Below are 18653 nucleotides of genomic sequence, written 5' to 3'. Positions count from 1 at the left end.
AAAATGATTGATTTGTGAGCATTTTTAAATTTATTTGTTTGATTGATTCTAAACATTAAATATATTCTAGTAATTAATATTTCAATTAAAATATTAGTAATTATGCTAAGCTGTTTTAATTAAATATTAGTTAAAGTTTTCTAGATTAAGATTTGAAACTATTTATATTTTTTAATTTATTTATTTAATTTAATCATCATTATGATTGTTTATATTATAATTATTATGGTTATTCTATGGCTTAATTTTAATTTTCAGTATACTTAGAGATAGATAATTGAGAAAAGATATTATATTATATTATTTATACTATATTTATGAGGTTAAGATTAAAAAATATTTAAATTAAATTCATATTTTAGTTTGATATTATTATTCATTTGTTCGTTATTTTATTTTTTCAAGGTTAGCTGTCTTTATTCTGCTATTATTAGAACTTGTACCATACTCCAATTACATCCATGATCTTATCATATTCCCTTTCTTTATCAGTGAAGCTATAATCATAATTCATGGAAAAAATTTTATATTTAAGTGTTTGTCTGTCAAAATCGACTCGGAGAGAACCAAATGCATTATTCTTTTTAAGTTTTACCTCAATAATCAAACACTAATTATATTCTATTTCAAAATCAATAATGAATTCATCTTTTCTTCTTAAAACTAAGTTATCAATCTCTCTGAATAAATTTGTAACATCTTGTTGTCCCAAACCTCTCTAATCACAGGCTTGTCTTATGTATTCCTTTGCTTTTAATACATTTTATTCTTATTCATAATTATTCTGAGTTAAATTTTAAGGCATATTTTGTGCTTGTTGCTGTTATTGCACATTATATCTATTTTAAATATCTTCGTAGCTTCTACTTAGGTTCTGTTATTCAGGATTATTGTATCCTATATTTTCATTATAATTTTATTGTTTAATTGAATTTGGGGGAATTGAATGTTAATTTTGAAACTGCTAAGCTTAGTGCTACTATTGTTTCTAGTATTATTGCGCTTGTGCCATCTATTAGGGCACATGCAATTGCTATTAAAATGAAGAATTTTATTATTGGTAATAAATATTACTATTTTCTGAAATATTGTGAGGTTGAATTTGTTAAAGGTTTTAAGTTTGTATTTAAGATGGTGTGTGTCCTCCAATTCCTTATTACTGCTGTTACGGAGGAGTGTATTAATTGCTTGAAGATAGATGATTAGAGTTTTAGAGGTTATTTTTCTAAGCAAAATTTTATTAATTTTATCCCTGTTATAATTTTAATTATGAATTTACTTATTAGTTTGGCTATTGTAGTCCACTGCTATTTTAAGGGTTATTAGCCATTTGCTATTATCCAGTAATCTAATTTGGATGAATTGGAATCTACTGCTAAGATTAAGGTTTTTGCACTTAGTTTATATTTTAGTTTGGCTGTTGTTACTTCTAATAATGAGGCCCATATTATTACTATTGATTATTTGGATTAATTTTTTCCTGATTTTATTACCTTTATTGCATTCCTTATAACTAAGCTTTTTGGTATTAAATATTGTTGCTAGGGTTTTGCTATTGCTATGCTATTTCTTATAACTATTATTGGTGTCTTAGATCTTGCTATTACTTCTAATTTGGATTGGGATTCATCTGGTTTGGATTGTTATTTATTGGAATATTATTTTGCTTAATCTACTATCCTTATTGTATAATTTGACCATTTACTGCTTAATTTTATGGTCCAGCAGCATTCTTTTATCCTTATTGCGGTGTATTTCTTTGCATCTAGTTATTTTATATGCCTCCTTGCTACATTTAGCTTCCCTAAGTGCCAATCTATGGTTGAGTTGCTGCTTATGCTAATTATGGATTAACCTTTATCTACATTTAGCCATTTCTTTGAGGTGTTGATTACTAAATATTTTGAGGTGGTTAATTATTTACTTAATTCGGGAAACCTTGCTACACTTATTATGGATTGCCAGGCTATAAAGGTTACTGCTACTATACTTGTTATTACTATACCATTTGTTGTTATTGTTAATGAATTTATTGAGGATTCTAACTCCCCTATCCTTAAGATTATCTTTAGTACTCAATATTATTACTACTTTTCATAGATTATTATTGTGCATATTAATTTTAATTGGGAATAGACTGTTGTTGTTATTGTTATTAGGCCATTTAATTTTGTTATTGCTACTTAGCCTAATCTTATAAATATTTGTTCTTCTATTATCTCTACTAAGCTTGCTGCTGCTATTCAATCATTTATTACTATTGCTATGAATCTGTCAACCCTGTCTAGCTTCCAACCATTTACTTATTTTGATGAATATTCTAAGGATTTCCTTAACCTTAAATCTGAGCTCCTATAGATGGATTTTAATTAGCCTGCTATTAATTCATTATTTGCTATTATGGATTAAATGGTTTATTTTACTATTATTACATGTTATTATATTGCTATTATTGTAATGAATTTGGCTACGGGTTCTGAGATGGAATCTAGTTAGTTTATCCTCCTGACTAGCTCAATCTAAATTGATGTTATTGCTATTGGGATTGCTAATTATTAGGATTCTAGCTTACATGCTATTGTTAACTAGATAAAAGCTATGCAGAAGAATTTAAGCTACTAGGCTAGTGTCCACCCTAACTACTACCAGATTGATTTAGTCCACCCTAAGAGTTAAATTGCTGTTAATATTAATTTAATGGTAATGGTTGCTATTATTAAGGATATTTTGGATTATGTGGATTTTGCTAGTAGTTAAATATTTATTGCTATTATTAATTTTATCCACTATGCTGTAAATTTTACTGTTGCATATTTGGATTTGGATTTGGCTGTTATTGTTATTATTATGCTTATTATTGTTAGAACTATTAACTATTATTTGCATGATTTTTAGATGGTGTTAAATGAGCACTTGAATGAATATTTCTTTCATTATTAGATTAGTGAAGATTCTATCTATTATTTATTTGCTATTACTACTGTTAAATTTATAATGGTGGCTATCTAGAATTAGGTTGTTACTAATGCTGTGTTACACCACTTTGCTATTAAGGTTACTATTATGTATTCATTTATGAGTTAAAAGGAGTAGGATTACCATAACTATCCAAATTACTGTCTTTTCCTTACTAAGCAAGATTTTATTATTATTAAAATGGCTATTCAGCAGCAGGGTTGTATTTTTAACCTACCGAATGACCTGAAGAATGAAGAGACTGTGGTTAAAATTATTTATTTTATTAAGTTTATTATAGTTATGTTTGCTGCTATTTAACAAAGAGCTAATTTTAAACTAAATTTGGATTCTAGGGATTTTGTATTTGAGAATTATGCTACAATAAATTACTTGCTGGCTATTGTGTTTACTGTTGTTGTAATTATTGTTAAAGCTATTGTTGCTGTTAAGACTATTATTATAATTATTGTTACTATAAGTTAGGATTAACTTGAGTTGGTATTTATTATTAAACATTTTGTTATTATTATATCTAATTTTATTGTGACTTTTTTTATTGAGCAGTCATGTTTTTTTATTATTGTAATTGCTACTATTATGCATTTTATTGGAGCTAAATATTTTGATTTTGTTACTTTTGTTAAAAGGATTGTGGATCTTAAGGAATCTAATTTGAACTTGGGATTTGAGGCTAATTTGTCAATTAATTTTAGATAAATTGTTATTGTTGCTTTAAACCTTGTTACTTGATTTGCTGCTAGTTTTATAAAGAAGTTTAAACGTTGTTAGTTTGAGGAGGTATGGGATTTCCTTATACTGTGGGTTGCGCTGGTCCTAAAACTGGGGCAGGAGGAGGATTTTACAAATCTTGCTAGTCGTTTTTTTGGGAAGGGTTCGTTTATGGATTAGCCTTAACTTTTTTGGTGGGCTGTTCTCCTTATTTGATAGAGTTGCTCGTATTTTTACGACGACTGTTTATTGGAGGTTGAGTTGGAGCAGGCTACGGTTAAATTTATTAGTTAGTGGGAAGCTATGCACCTGTTTCTATCTAGGAGCTGCTCGGTTGGTTCAGAGGAGGGAATTAAGACTAAACATTCTGACCCAGTTAAGGCTATATAGGCTGCTGCCCTTTAGTTCCTTAGGGATTTAAAGAGGTTAGTTATTTAGAGGGACTTTAATTTATAAGAGCAGGATTTTAGTTAAATTTAGGGGGTCTATCTTACTCTTACTCTATAACTCGAGGATTTTAGGGTGGTTAGTGACCATTAGCATCAGGTTATGTGAGTTAATTTTGTAGGTAATTAGTACCTTAAGGAATTTGCTATTAACCTCCTGGTATTTACTATTGTTTAACAGGATAGTTTTCTCTACTTTTTTATTCAATTTTATTTAATTAACTTGTGATTGTATTAATTTAATTTTTGAGTTAATTATCTCTTAAAGAAAAATCGTTTTCTATCACGAAGCAATCAGTGATGGGATCGGTAAAAGGATCTCTCAAAAATTGCGTCAAGAGATCAAATTAATCAATATTTTAATTCTTTTGTATTTCTAATTTTTCCTTTAACTTTTACTTGAAATATATTTCAGATGGATGATTGGTAGCTGCTAGCTCTCCTTGTTGTGGATATGCACTCCTTTAAACTTAAGGATGATTGGGCGCTATAGGCTGAGGCATTTAGTTTTGAGGATTCTGTTGCTAATGAAATTAGTTGTAAGGTACTGGCAATGTTGTTGGAATTTGTGCTGCTCCCAATAATGATGATGTCTATCCTACCTGCCCTGGTCCTGCTGCATTATTTGACTGCACTCCCTATCCGCTAACTCCGTTAGGGATATTATTCTATTCTCTTTGATTGGATTAGTTCTGTACTTACTGTTATTAAATTTAAGATTATGTTTAAATTGTATCAGATTCTTCTTTTACTTAATTGCTTGGCTGTCTTTTAGAAGCTTTTTTCCTTAAAGGTACTTCTTTTTATACATTTTATGACGATCCTCTTCTTTTTGCAGTTGTTGTTGTTGTTGTTGTTGCTGCTGTTGTTGTAATATTTGTTGTAGTAGTAGCAGCATTAGTGGGGTTAGCAACATTAGTAGTAGGAGCAGTAGTATTAGCTGCTGTTGCAGCAGCAGGAGGTTAAGATTAAATTTCTTACTATTATTACTGTAATTATTGATCAACTTGAGGTGGTTAAAATTATTATTACTAAATCTGATCTGGTGCTGGTGTTTATGATTTAGTGATTCTCACTTTAGATCCTTGTGAGCTTATTGTAGTTAGTCCATTTCCATTTTATTAGAGATGAGGATACCCAGATGGAGGCATATTTTAATTTTATATCGCATTTGGTAGAGGTTATAATTATTGTTAATTAGGAAAACCTTTTTAGCCTTATTGCGGCTGTCCTGGAATTACCTGACCAGGTTTTAAATTTTATTGCTACTATTGTTAAATATTTTATGCAATTTAATGATTTGGCTTTAATTGCTATTACATTCCTGTTTATTAAGGATTATTTGTGGGTGGTTGTGAGTTAGAAGTAATTTATTAGTTTTATTCATTCATCTGATTCAAATTTGCAGCTGAGTTATTACTTCTTCCTCTTTATTTTTAAACATTTTATTACTGCTAAATTTATAACTAGTTCATGCTTGATGGGTTTTAATTTTACCCATTTTATTAATGGAAATTTCCTGGAACATTGTTTGGTGGTACTTACTGATTAGGAGGTTGTTGCTATTAATTAGATCCTTGCTGCACCTATTGAGGGTTTCCTTATTAGTTTTATGCTCTATTTGCCATCATATTTTGTCTATTATTAAGGTTCATATTAGCAGCTCCAGCACCTGTTTATTGCATATTTTGGTTTTGAATGTGATTTGGTGGAATTTGAGTTTAATTTTATTATTGCATTTGTTGTGAAATATTTTACTGAGAATTCATATTATTTTTTTATGAGTTCAAATCTTATTCTTCTTTTGGGACTTAGGGGTTAGTTTCTCCATTCATTTTCTAATTTTGATTGACTTACATTTAATGATTAACTTAAAAATTATTTTATTGAGGGTTACCTGCTTTATTTTAATTATTCCAATGAGCTCTTTATTGCATATTTGAAGGAGGAATCTAATTTGGTTAGCCACCTTACTTTTATTACTACAAAAGGACTTACTATTACCCCTATTGCTATTGTTATTATTATTACTGCATTTATTATGATTGGGATTGCTAACTCTGCAATTGCTGTTAATTATTTTAATTAATATTTTTAGCTTATTATTATTATAAATGTGCAGGTGGTTGTTATTGTTGTTGCTATTTCTATAATGGATTTTACTATTAATTTGATTGAGTTTAGTAGTTTTGCTATTATTGATTAGGAATTTATGGAGGCTAACCGTTTTATCTACCAAGGTTCTAGCTATGTTATCCTTGGTTAATTTACTACTATTGCTATTGATAGGCATAAGAAGACATTTATTTGGATTAGTCGCTCTATGTTTAAGGCTATCCTTAAGTTGCTGCTCTATTAGCCAAACTTGGACTTTAGTTTGCAGAGTATTGCTGCTAGTTTTAATTAGGCCCATTTATATGACCCTAGCTATATTGTGATGGATGGTGCTAGTTTGAAGGTATTTACTAATTATTTTAGTGGTTGCTTTAACCTTAGTTTGCCAGATTTTATGGATTCTTATTAGAGGCAGTGTATTCGTGAGTATTCTATTAGTATTGCTTTTGCTATTATAATAATTGTTGTTGCTAAGCAGAACTCATTTGTTTGTTTTATGGATTATAAGTTTATCCAGGATTAGCAGCTGAAGAACTAGAAGGTGCTAAATTGCTGCTATTGGGATTCATTTAACCGTTCATAGAGTATTTTTGTCCATTTTAAGGCATATTTTACTACATTTGCATATTATGTGCTTACTAAGGATTAAGCTATTAAGATGGCTACTGTTAACCATTTTGATGCTAATTGATAGGTTAAATAGAGTTATTTTTAGTATTATAAGGTTGTTACTACTATTTTTGCGCTGAATACTATTGTTAATCTAAATATTACTATTTATTTGGTACATTATTTAACAAGGGCTAGCCTTCTTAGTAGTCTTACTAATTCTGCTACTAGCCCTATGGAGGAATTTATTTAACTTGTTGATTACTTTACTAAGGATTTTATTGCGTATTTTGTGATAAACCTCCTTACTGCATTCTACCTGCTTAATTGTAGTTATTATACTATGGGTGATTATTAGCTTATTAGTGTTAATTCTAGTTTTCTTAATTTGGTGCTTGCTGTTGGCTAATTAAAGTGATAAACTTACTGATTGATTCCTTGATTTATGGATCAGGCTTTGCTTAGATAAAACAGTCTATAATTTCCTAAGCTTGTGGATTGCTTTTCTTAACTGAATCAAAGAGCTACACTTAATTGTTTTTGTTCTTAATTAACTCGCTAGCTTAAGTATTTATTCTAGTTAAGAAAGAATAAAGCCAGCTCATTAAATTTTTTTGAAATATCTCAACATAATTAATGCTGATATCGCTTAATTTTTACTCAAGATAATTTTCAAATTCTTTCTTTTCAATTGCCCTCTAATTAATATCTTATAATTGATCTCGAGGCTTGTTAAATTCGTTAAGATAACCCTCATAAATCCATGTTATTATATTAATTTTCATATTTTCTGAGCAAACTAGCTACTTTGATGATGGACATGATTACGATTAGGTAAGAGATTGGAGTATTCTTTTGGAAAGCATAATAACCAGTTTTTTTCAATCAGCTTGTTACCTAAATATTAAATTTAACTATGAGTTTACACCTAGCTTTTATATTTTAAGTTAAATAAGTAATTTAATATAAAATTTTTGAAATTTGTGCACTCTTTTTAGAATTTAAGAAGAAGAAGATGAAGATTGAATTTGCGTGCTTAATTATTTCAATATCACTTATATCTCTATCTCTTCTCTCTTTCTTTCTTTCTCTCTTTTTTTCTTATTAATTTTCTTTTGATTTTTATGATGATTAATATAGCTAAATGCTATATACAAATTATACAATTATAAAAAGGCAAATTAAACAAACTAATTAATTCAATTCAATTCAATTAAATACATGCAAAATAGATGGGAGGGAATCAATAAATTATGTTTCCTTTTATCTTATTTGTTTTTTTTTTGTTTGCTTTTGTTTATTTATTAAAATATTAATTTATTTATTTTTTTATCATTTCTTTGCCTTTTGTTTAGTAGTTTTCTTTCTTATATTGTTTGTATATTAATATATGTATGAAGAATGTATGTATGTATTTATTTATTTGTTTATTTATTACTTTATTTACTATTTGCTTGCTTTATTTATTTAATAACTCTATAAATATTTCCTTTTTAATTTATTATAAAAATTGGTGATAACAAGCTGCTGTCATTCCAAGCTACCTTTTGTATAATTACTTCATCTTTCTTTCCTCTCTCATTTATCTCTCTCCTTGCCTCTTCTTGGATAAAAACTGCTTAAATAATTCATTCATTTATTAATTAATTAGTTAGCTCCCTCTTTATTTTTAATTAGGTTATTAATTTATTCATCCTTAAATCATAATTTATTCATTAATATTTTATTCTTTTTCTTTCATAAATTGTTAATTCATTCATTTTCTCGCTCAAAAATTAGCAACTTATTAATTTATTAATTTATTTCATTCATTTGTCTTTAATTTTTGTTTCTCTCTTTTTTATTACTTTTAAATGTATTGCAAAGTACCTTTCTTTACTTTATTATTTTTCTTTCACATTTCAAATCAAAGATATATTTTCAAAAATAATTAATAAATTTCCTCAATCAAATTAAAGTCGATGTATTTAACATATCCTTATTTTTTTAAGAGAAATTTTTAAATATCTCTCTATCTACTTATAATATTTACAATAGCTTTGATATCGCTATAGCTCTTATTCAATTTTGCTTCTAAAAAAGCATCAATTTAATCAAAAAGAATTTTCAATTCTTTTATTGCTAAACTACTTAAGTATTTTCGCAAAATTTATTTGTCCTAAAACTTTTTTTTTTAAGCTATTTATTGAGCAAGATAGATTAGAGCAACAATTTTAATTTTTCGCTGTAAATAGCATTGCTTTAAGGACTGGTTTTATATTTACTAAGTATTTTCCTTTCAAATTTTTAAAAAATCTCCAATTATCTCTCTGTGATTATTTTCAAAGAACTTTAAGGCACCTACTAACGTTAATACTGATAAAAAAGGAGTAAGTGAAAAATTACAAAATTAATGTGTGTGATTTATTTTTGTAATTACAATTAAACTTTCATAAAATTTGATTCTAATTTGAATCTAAATACGCCTTACAAATAGCTTATCCAAGAAGCTTAAACAAACAGCTTAATTTTATGTTAATATGTCTATATTTGCTCACGCTTTTTGAATATTTTACAGCAGAAATACTTCAAGCAAAAAAGTATGAGCTAAATACTTAGTATTGTAACACTGAAATGTGGTTAAAAGATGGTTCATTCAAAGTTTTGGTTTACAAATTTCAGCCCTTGCAAAAAAAATTATAAATGTGTTATTAAATATTAGTAATAATTTTTCTAAGCTAGTGCAGGCTGTAATCTGTAAATCAATTAGCCTTTATGAGAAATACTGAGTTTGGTAATTAAATAAATCATAGTTCGAGCTATATGGAGAAACAAGAGATTTTTATTTGAATACTAGAGTTATTATTGTTTTAGGTAAAGAAAATATGTGTGGACATGGGAGGAAATAATATTATTGTAATGAAAAGGTATGTAAGCGAATTATCTATGTGCTGTAAAATACAGTATCTACAATATTAAATCAAATTTTATTAGTTTTTTGATAAATTTAATTATGAAAGTGTGGTAATTTTGCAGCTACCTTTTACATTAATGGTTCTACTTTCATACTGCAAAAATAGAGTATGTTTTTTTAATATCTTGTTTTACTAGAGTTATTATAATTTCTTATTCATCAAGGCTAAGCTTTTCTTCTGATGATAGCTAGCGATTACTTTATTATTAGAGTATTTGAATAGCGAGGATATTGCTTGCAAAGTTTTTATTAGCAAGAAAGAGGGTAAAAAAGATTGAGAGAAAAGTGGAAGAAGTGACATAAAAAGTGAACTGGAGAAGTTGCGGCTAGTGAAGGGCATGATAAATATGAAATTGAATTGAATTGAATTTGAAAAGAGAGTAAAATTTAATGAAGAAAGAGTTTGGTTCTTAAAAATATAAAAAAAGTAATAGTAAAAATAAAGAAGAAGATCTTTTACTAAAATAGGCTCAGATTTCTATTTTACTTAAATGATTTCCTTTTTCAATTTTTTATTTAAATATTAATTGCTTCTCTCCTTAAAAGGCTTGATCACTATTTTTGTTTTTTTTCTTTTTAATTTATTATGACTTGTTTTAATTATTTTTACAAATTTTCTTTTATTGGTTTTAGCTTTCTCTCCTGTCGGGATTTAAATTAGACACTATCTTTTCATTTCGTCATCTAATTAAAGCTAAGTTAATTAGTCAGTCAATCTCAAATGAAAGTACTTAAGTTCCTAATAATACCAAATAAATATTCATAAATCAAACAAGCACTTAGCCAATAAATAAATTAATAAAATATATAAATTATTCAATTCATCTAACAAGCGAAAGAGCAAAAAAACACTTTTTTTCATTCATTTCTTTCATATATTTTTTTTCACAAATCTATATCATGCTATTTCTATACAAATTTTGTTAGTTCACTTCTTTATTTCAATTCTCTAAAGTCCCTCTATTATAACTAAATTACCTTCTGATTTATTCAATATACTCATACATTCATTCATAAATCATTCAATCAGTCTAAGTTCATCACTTTGCTTTCCATTACTTCAGCTCGCTTATTCTTCCCTTATCTTACCAAATTTAGTTTTTATTTTTTTTGCAAATATTCCTTTCATTTATCCTAATAATTTAGAATTAAGTATTTGTCTTTAAATTCATAGTTAATCCATGTAATTTATTTAGTATTTTGTAATAACCTTTATCAAACCCATTGAATATTCGTTTATATCATTCATTTACATTTTTTATAAAGCTTTTCTAGCCTATAGGCAAATTATGTATAATAAGGTTATTTTGCTTATCTTTTTTTGTTTTCCATTTATATTCCTTCAACTTAAATTTTCATTTCTACCCAACTACTTTTCCCTTAAACATAAAATTACCAAAGCCATTTTATTCTTTCCATTTTTTATTATTCGACATAGTTAAAATATTTTAAATTAATTGCTAAATTGCATCCCAAAAAAATAATAAATTAACAAATTTTAATTTAATCTGAAAAAAAAAAATAATACTTTCAATTAAAATATTTTATATTTAATTGATTCACTTTAAAAAAATTTTATATTAATTAAATAAAATATTCAGCTTAAAATTAGAAACAAAAACCATAATACAAAATACTCAAAAAATGAATATTTTTAATTAATTTACCTCAAAAAAATATTAATTATACTGTTTAACCCATAAATTATTTAATTTTTACTTTTTTAAATTTATTTAAGCATTATCATTTAGAAGTAAGTAATGATGACAAAATTCCCAAAATGCCTATTTGAAGCTTGCTTCAAAAATGAAGGTTAATCCAATTTGCCACTGATATATTATTAAAATCATTTATAAATTCTTTTTGTTCCAAGCATTTCAATTACATTTGTTTATTTATTTATTTCAAACAAACATACACATTTTCTTAAAAACATACTTGCTTTCAAATAGCCTAATAAATATTTTGTCTCAAGTTACTCATTTCACTATTTAATTTCTACTTATAAAATCACTTTTATCCCGCAGTTTTTATTATCTTTTTTCTCATCAATTTATAATTCAGCAAATAAATTTTTTAATTTTTAACAAATGTTTTGAAATGATTTTTTAAGATTTTTTTAATTCTAAAAGAAAACACATATTTGATTACATTCCATTTATTTAAAGTAAGTCAAAACTAATTTCTAAAATTATCAAAAACCCTTGTTCTTCTACTTATTTTCATAAAGCGCGCTATTTATTTTATTTAAATATTTTTGATGAAATTTATTATTTTCGCAAAATTTATTATCAAAATCTGTATGAAATTGGTTTCCTTTTAATATCTAAAAAGCTCAAAAATCAAAGCTGTTTTATTTCTAAAATTTCATTACCTATTTGCTTCTTACTTTTTTTGTTTTGAATTTTAAAACTTTTAGTTTTCAATCAATAATTTTATATTATAAATAATTATTTCTAATATTTTAAATCAAAATTTACTCAATAAAAATAAAGTAAAATACTTCCTTTAATCTAATAAAATAGAAGTTTGTAATAACTTTTATGTTCATTTACAATTATTTTCATTCATTTTAAAATTAAAAAAATATGAGTAAATTTCTTTCCATTAATTTATAAGTAAACTTATATCTATTTGTAGATATAAAAGATAATTATCACTATTCTAAAATTATTATATTTTATATTAATTATTTTTTACGACTAATTAACAATATATTTAACAAAATAATTTAATATCTTTTTTTCCTCTCCAAATCTAACAAATTTATTTGGTAAATAGATATTCTAATACCTCTCTATCGCAGTTTAATAGGTGCTCATTTATTTCAAATTAAAGATAAAATTAATTGTTTTTTACTGTGAATCTTAAGGTTATATATAATGTGAACACTCACTGTTCCATCTAAGCAAAAATAGATGAATTTCATGCAAAAAAATTCATTATTCTTTGTCAGCTGCTGTATATTTTCCATTCAAATTTTTCAAAATATCATAAATTATTTATACGATATAAAATATTTGTATGTCTAAACCATTTCTATATTGTAATGATTTTTTAAATAAGAATTATTTTTAACTCCTATAGGTGTAAAGAAATAGATTTTTTTATTTAAATTACCCTATCTCTATGAAAAACCTGCTGAATTTAGATTATGGAAGGGAAAGCAAAATAATCAGAACTTATTTTAAAGTTATCAACTTGATATAAATTAAATATTAACAATTCTATAAGTAAATTATATTAAATAATTTAAAAATTATATATTTTTGTGAACTTAAGATATTAATTTATTATAGATTTTAATTTTTACAAAAAATATGGTTACAATATTAATTTAAGTTATGCATTTGCGGCATAAATTTTCTTATCCTTTGAGTATTTAATTATTGTATTTAAAGTTAATAAAAATAAGCGTGCACTCAATAAAATAAAAAAACTTTGAGGAAATTCTGTTGTTATTTAATGATTATAAATAAATTAATTCTAATTGAATTGGCAAAAAAATTAAAATATAAAATTTAAATAACTAGGATAAAAAATATTATTGGAATTTATTTTAGTTTTCAAACACATATTTAATTTTTTTAGTTACGCTCACAGTCAAAAATTTTATATTTGGCTAATTTTTTCATACAAAGAGCTTTTTTATTATTATTTGATAAAATTCTTCTGTAATTTAATTTACACTTTTACTATTTTGATATAAAAATAAGCTTTTTTATTATTATTTGATAAAATACTTATGTATTTTAATTAACACTTTCACTAACTATTTTGATAAAAAAATATTGATATAAAAAACTTAAGAGAAACTCACGATAATAAGTGAAAGTTGGTATTAATATAACCAAAGTAAAACTTAAATGTAATAAAAATAAAGTAAGCAAGATTAAATAAGAAATTAAATAAAATAAATTTCTTTTGAATAGAAGTAATAAATCGAAAATTAAACATTTCTTCTTACTAGACAATTTATACATTGCTTAAAAATCTAGATTAAAAAACAACAAAAATAAGTGTCAAAGTTATTAAATTATTACTATGAGATAAACAGAAGTCAATTTTCATATTAATACATTACCAATTTTATATTTGCTTTTAATATTTATAAAAAAAATATGATTTAACTATTAAAAAAATGGATATAATTAATAATGAAATATAAACTTGAATAAATAAATAAACTATTGAGCTTAAATAAGAAATCCAACACTATGAATATTGCAATAAAATAAGTAATAAAATATAAATTTAATTTGTTTCCCATACTATCAAATTCATACATAAATTTCATGATTGTTTTTCAAAGTTTAAATAGCTCTAAATAATCATATGAAAGCATTGAATTAATAAATAAGCTATTGTGCTTAAATAAAAAATCCAACGCAATGAATATTGTAGTAAAATAAGTAATAGAATAAAAATTTAATTTGTTTTCCTTACTATCAAATTCATACATAAATTTTAATATTTTTTTTCAAAGTTTAAATAGCGCTAAATAATCATAAGAAAGCAATTAAATATTTTTATATAGATTGATTGATCAAATAAAACTAAAGATTGATCTATCTTCATCATTTTTTTATTTTATCTTTTTAAATCTAGAATAAATATGTTAGTTTGTATCAAAATAATTTAGAAAAATATGAAAATAATAAAAATTGATAAAAAAGTAACTAAATTTCAAATTTAAATTTAAAAAGAAATAAATTTACTAAGAAATCATGTAAAGTAATTCGCATTAAAAAGTAAGTAATAGTATAAATATTTTGCATAAATAGCTAAATTGTGAATTTATATTTGAAATAGCTAATAAAATCAAAATAAATAAGCATTTAAAAGCTATACATCAAAATAATTAATGTCTTCTATAATATTTTTAAGAATTGTAAGCATCTTAAAATTCAAATCTTTATCTGATAACAATTTAATTAAAAATCCATTAAATAAAATCCTTATTACTACAAATTCTATAAATGTATCTTTGCTGTTATTAAACAAGTAGTGGTATAAAAAATTAGCACTTTTTTTTACTAATTCATTCAATTATTAATTACTTTTCAAAATTAAAAAATAACTCAAATTGTTTATAAAAGCAAATATACTATTTTTATTTAGATTACTCAGAATTGAAAGATTATTGAACTAAAATAAATCAGGTAAAGGTTTAGTCTATTTTGTGCATTAGTTAAATTTTTGCTTCTTACATTTAGGAAAATAGTGTGATATAAAATATAAAATTTGGGATAAGCATAGAAAAAGAAGTAGGAGTTTGGAATCAATTTTGATTTAAAGATAAGAAATAAAAAAATAAAGTCTAATTAATATCCTAAAAAATTAATGAAATTTAAATTTTCATTTTTAAGTATTTTATTCATTCAGTTATTAATCACTTTTTTACTTTTCTAAATAAAGGAAAACAAAAATTAACAAATTAATTATTACTTATCAGAAATTACTATCAGAAATCATTATACAGGGCTAAATTAAAATGAAAGTCTTTTTTACTTTTATTATTAGCTTAATTGATGATGAAACTTGAGGATCTTGTAGATTGGTACTTACATTTTTATGAAGTAGCTCATTCTGATCCTGACCTCATTTGGAGTTTATATTCAAAAGTAGACCTCATAACCTTTCTAATTTGTCTTGGCAGGTCAACAAAGTCTCTAGCCTTACAAATTTTTAAGATTTTAGAAAAGTTATTCTAAAACTTTGCTGCTACTACTACTTCTTGTTATCATAATATGACAAAACTATTGTTATTGATTCTGAAACATTAGATTTAACTTTAAAAGTATTTTAAAAGATAAAGTAGAGAAATATAATTACAATAATAATTATGTTATTAATAATTTATTTTATTTTGCGTAGCTTAATTTTATCTCTATCAAGTATTAATAATAATAATAATAATAAATAAAAGAAATACTTGATATTTTTAAAAGCTTAAAAAAAATTAATTAATTAAGAAAATTTTACTTTTTTTATTTGATTTCAACTTCAATAAAAATAAATTAAAAATATTAAATTTTTTATTAATAAAGATATTATAAAAAATAAATAATGTAATTTAAAATTATTAATTTTAATTTAAAAATGATAAAAAAAATCTTTAATGCCTAAATTTATCAAATTGTTATTTATAATATTAATCTAATTTACTTATACAAAAAAATTTATAAAATTTAATTTGAATACCAGCTAAATTAGAAAGGTATTTGCTTAAATAAATTATTTGGTGAAAGCAAGTTTAAAGTGTTAACCAATCTAATTAAAGCAGTTTGTATTTTTTTTGTTTTTGCGTTCTCAAGAATTTATTTCATGAAAGTGCTATTTATTTCGAATTATCTAAGTAATATGATATAAATTAATAATTTTTGCAATTTTTGATAAGGGAATAAACAAAGATTGGCTTTCTACCAATAATATTATGTAGTATATTAAAAATCAAAATATTTTTATTTGTATAATTACTATGTTTTAATATAATTATAGTTATTTAAAATATTAAATTAATATGCTTATATTTATTCTATTATTGAATTTTAAAAATTATATTTAAAATTTGGATATTTAAATGCGAGAATTACTTTTAATTGTCATTAAAAATCTTTTCAGCTTACTTTGATTTAAAATATATTAAATTAATGTTAGGCTAAAATATAGATAAAGCTTTTCTTCAGCTTTTAAGACTATCCTCATCAGTAATTAATTACTTTGAATTTTGATTTAATCTATATTTTTTTTGTTTTTAAATTCATTATTGCAATTCTATTAAAAAATGTTTTAGAAAGATATTTATTAAAATATAAAATCATTTTTATCAATTTTAAAGGAAATAATTGCCAAATTTTAGAGGATTCTTTTCAAATCAATTTGTGAGAACAAGTATCATATTACAGTATGAAATTATTAGAATTACTTTGCTGTGATGATGAATTTAATTATGATAAATATAATCTATCTTCACTTGTTGCTTTAGAATGAAAGTATTAAATTAATGGTAATATTAATATATATAAATATCCATTTGATATTAAGTAATTGAATTGAAGATCAGGTGTAATAATCATTACCATATAACACAATTTTAATAAAAATACCTAAACAAAAAGATTGCGTATAATTAAATTCTGATGCTTTTCAGAATATTTTTGACAAAATCTTTTAGGAGTCACTGTAAGGTTCTGAAATCAAACTTGAAATAAGAATAGATGAATGAATTAATTTATTTCTACATTAGATATTTTTAAACTCAAGACTTAAGAATAAAAATAAAATATTTATTCAATAAAAGTTGAACATCTTTCTTTCCTTCCTTCCTTTTTTCGTTCATTCATATTAAGAATAAAATTATTGTTTTAATATTGTTCTCTCAAATATTAATTGCTAAAAATCAAAAAATATAAATTTTTGTCAAAATTATTTAAATTGCTTTTTCCAGATTAATTTAGAAAGGAAAAATATTCACCTAAATTTGACAAAAGAATTAAAATTAGTATCTAATTAAATTAGAATCTTTAAAGTGAAGTTGACTCAAATAAAATTAATATTCCCACTTCTTATTTGCTTTCTACCTTTAAAAGTTGACAACATTAAGCGATTTTCTCAAAAGAAATTAATTTAAAAAAATATTAAAAGCAAGTTTCTGATTTAGAAAACAAAAAAAATAATCTAAATGCAATTATTAATAATTTTCTCTGCAATTTTCTGCTTAGCTGCTGCCTAACTCATCCAAGAATGTCCTGCAGATGGTAGAATGGTCAAATGTGCCACCAACTCTGCTTAGGTCTGTGGTATTAAAGGTAATGGAAAATTGATCAAGCACACATTCATTAACCACTGCATTGCTTGCCAAATCGGAAAGGTTGATTTCACTGTAAGCGGAAAGTGTGAAGATTACCACCCTGAAGCTAACTTTTGCTCTCCTGCTGAAAACAGAGTTGAAAACTGTACCAACGATGTCGACATCTCTTGTGCCTACTTCAATAAAAATATTAAATGTTTTGTCCCTCCTTGCACCATTTAAATCGAAAACAGATGCCAAGCATGTGTTTCCCCTAACATCTTATATACAATATAAGGAAACTGCAAAAATAACATTTGAAATAAAATTGAATATTTCTAGATTCACATTAAATTTGATTAACTTATTATTTATGTGTAACTAGATGCTTATCTGCATATATTAAAGTACTCGTTAAGTATTGTAAAATCGTATTTTATATCTGACTCTATTTAATTTAAAAAGTTGATTCTATCAACCTGTTAAATATATACAAAATTCATCAATTTTCTTTAATGCGATTAACAATTAAAATGCTTAAATTTTTAAAAAGATATTTACCAAATTAAATAAGCAATCCTTTATAAATTAAGATTCTATTTCCTGATTAATGCTTTATAAATATTTTTTTGAATTTAAAATTTTCAACTTAAGAATTTATCAGCTTTAATTAAATACTCGATTCATAATTGTTATGAATTAATTATTGATTTTTTCCTTCAAATTTTTTCTGATATGTATAATTGAAAATAAATCATCTCAGAATAAAAAAGAAAACTTAATTTTAAGTCAAAATTTAAAAAAATATCATACAGATTAATTTACAAGATATCAAATTTTTTTAAAATAAAAATAGGAATTAAATGTGAATACTATTTTTTTGCAAATAAATATATTTAGAATCTAAATTTATTAAAAAAAGCACTACAGATTTATCATTAAATAATACCACCTGCAAATTCTTATTATAAAGAGAAATTATATTACATTAAATGATATTTAAATAATTTCTTATCTGCTATCAAGATTTCCGATGAATTTTTTTTATTTT

General features: G+C 24.1%; 3 protein-coding genes across 3 annotated transcripts; 1 reads left to right on the top strand and 2 right to left on the bottom strand. All coding sequences in view use genetic code 6, as the record gives it.

Annotated features, from left to right (window-relative positions):
- Nucleotides 1-400: 400 nt before the first annotated feature.
- On the bottom strand, nucleotides 401-7723 carry TTHERM_00829330 (hypothetical protein; the record flags this gene model as incomplete). The annotated part of the gene is made up of 3 exons (XM_001013636.2): nucleotides 401-1225; nucleotides 1280-4325; nucleotides 4533-7723. 3 exons carry the CDS (start codon nucleotides 7721-7723, stop codon nucleotides 401-403), a joined length of 7062 nt encoding a protein of 2353 aa, XP_001013636.2.
- Nucleotides 7724-7738: 15 nt separating this feature from the next.
- TTHERM_000829300 (hypothetical protein) lies at nucleotides 7739-10486 on the bottom strand (the record flags this gene model as incomplete). Its single annotated transcript, XM_012797021.1, has 2 exons — nucleotides 7739-7789; nucleotides 10271-10486. The coding sequence occupies 2 exons, from the start codon at nucleotides 10484-10486 to the stop codon at nucleotides 7739-7741; spliced, it is 267 nt and encodes an 88-aa protein (XP_012652475.1).
- Nucleotides 10487-17494: 7008 nt separating this feature from the next.
- TTHERM_00829290 (kazal-type proteinase inhibitor 1) lies at nucleotides 17495-17923 on the top strand (the record flags this gene model as incomplete). Its single annotated transcript, XM_001013632.1, has 1 exon — nucleotides 17495-17923. The coding sequence occupies one exon, from the start codon at nucleotides 17495-17497 to the stop codon at nucleotides 17921-17923; it is 429 nt and encodes a 142-aa protein (XP_001013632.1).
- Nucleotides 17924-18653: the final 730 nt, after the last annotated feature.

This window comes from Tetrahymena thermophila (genome assembly GCF_000189635.1).
Source record: "Tetrahymena thermophila SB210 genomic scaffold scf_8254672, whole genome shotgun sequence".
In the NCBI taxonomy this organism is placed as follows: Eukaryota; Ciliophora; class Oligohymenophorea; order Hymenostomatida; family Tetrahymenidae; genus Tetrahymena; species Tetrahymena thermophila.
Note: the sequence above shows the minus strand (reverse complement) of the source record. Positions and strands in the feature narration are given on the sequence as shown.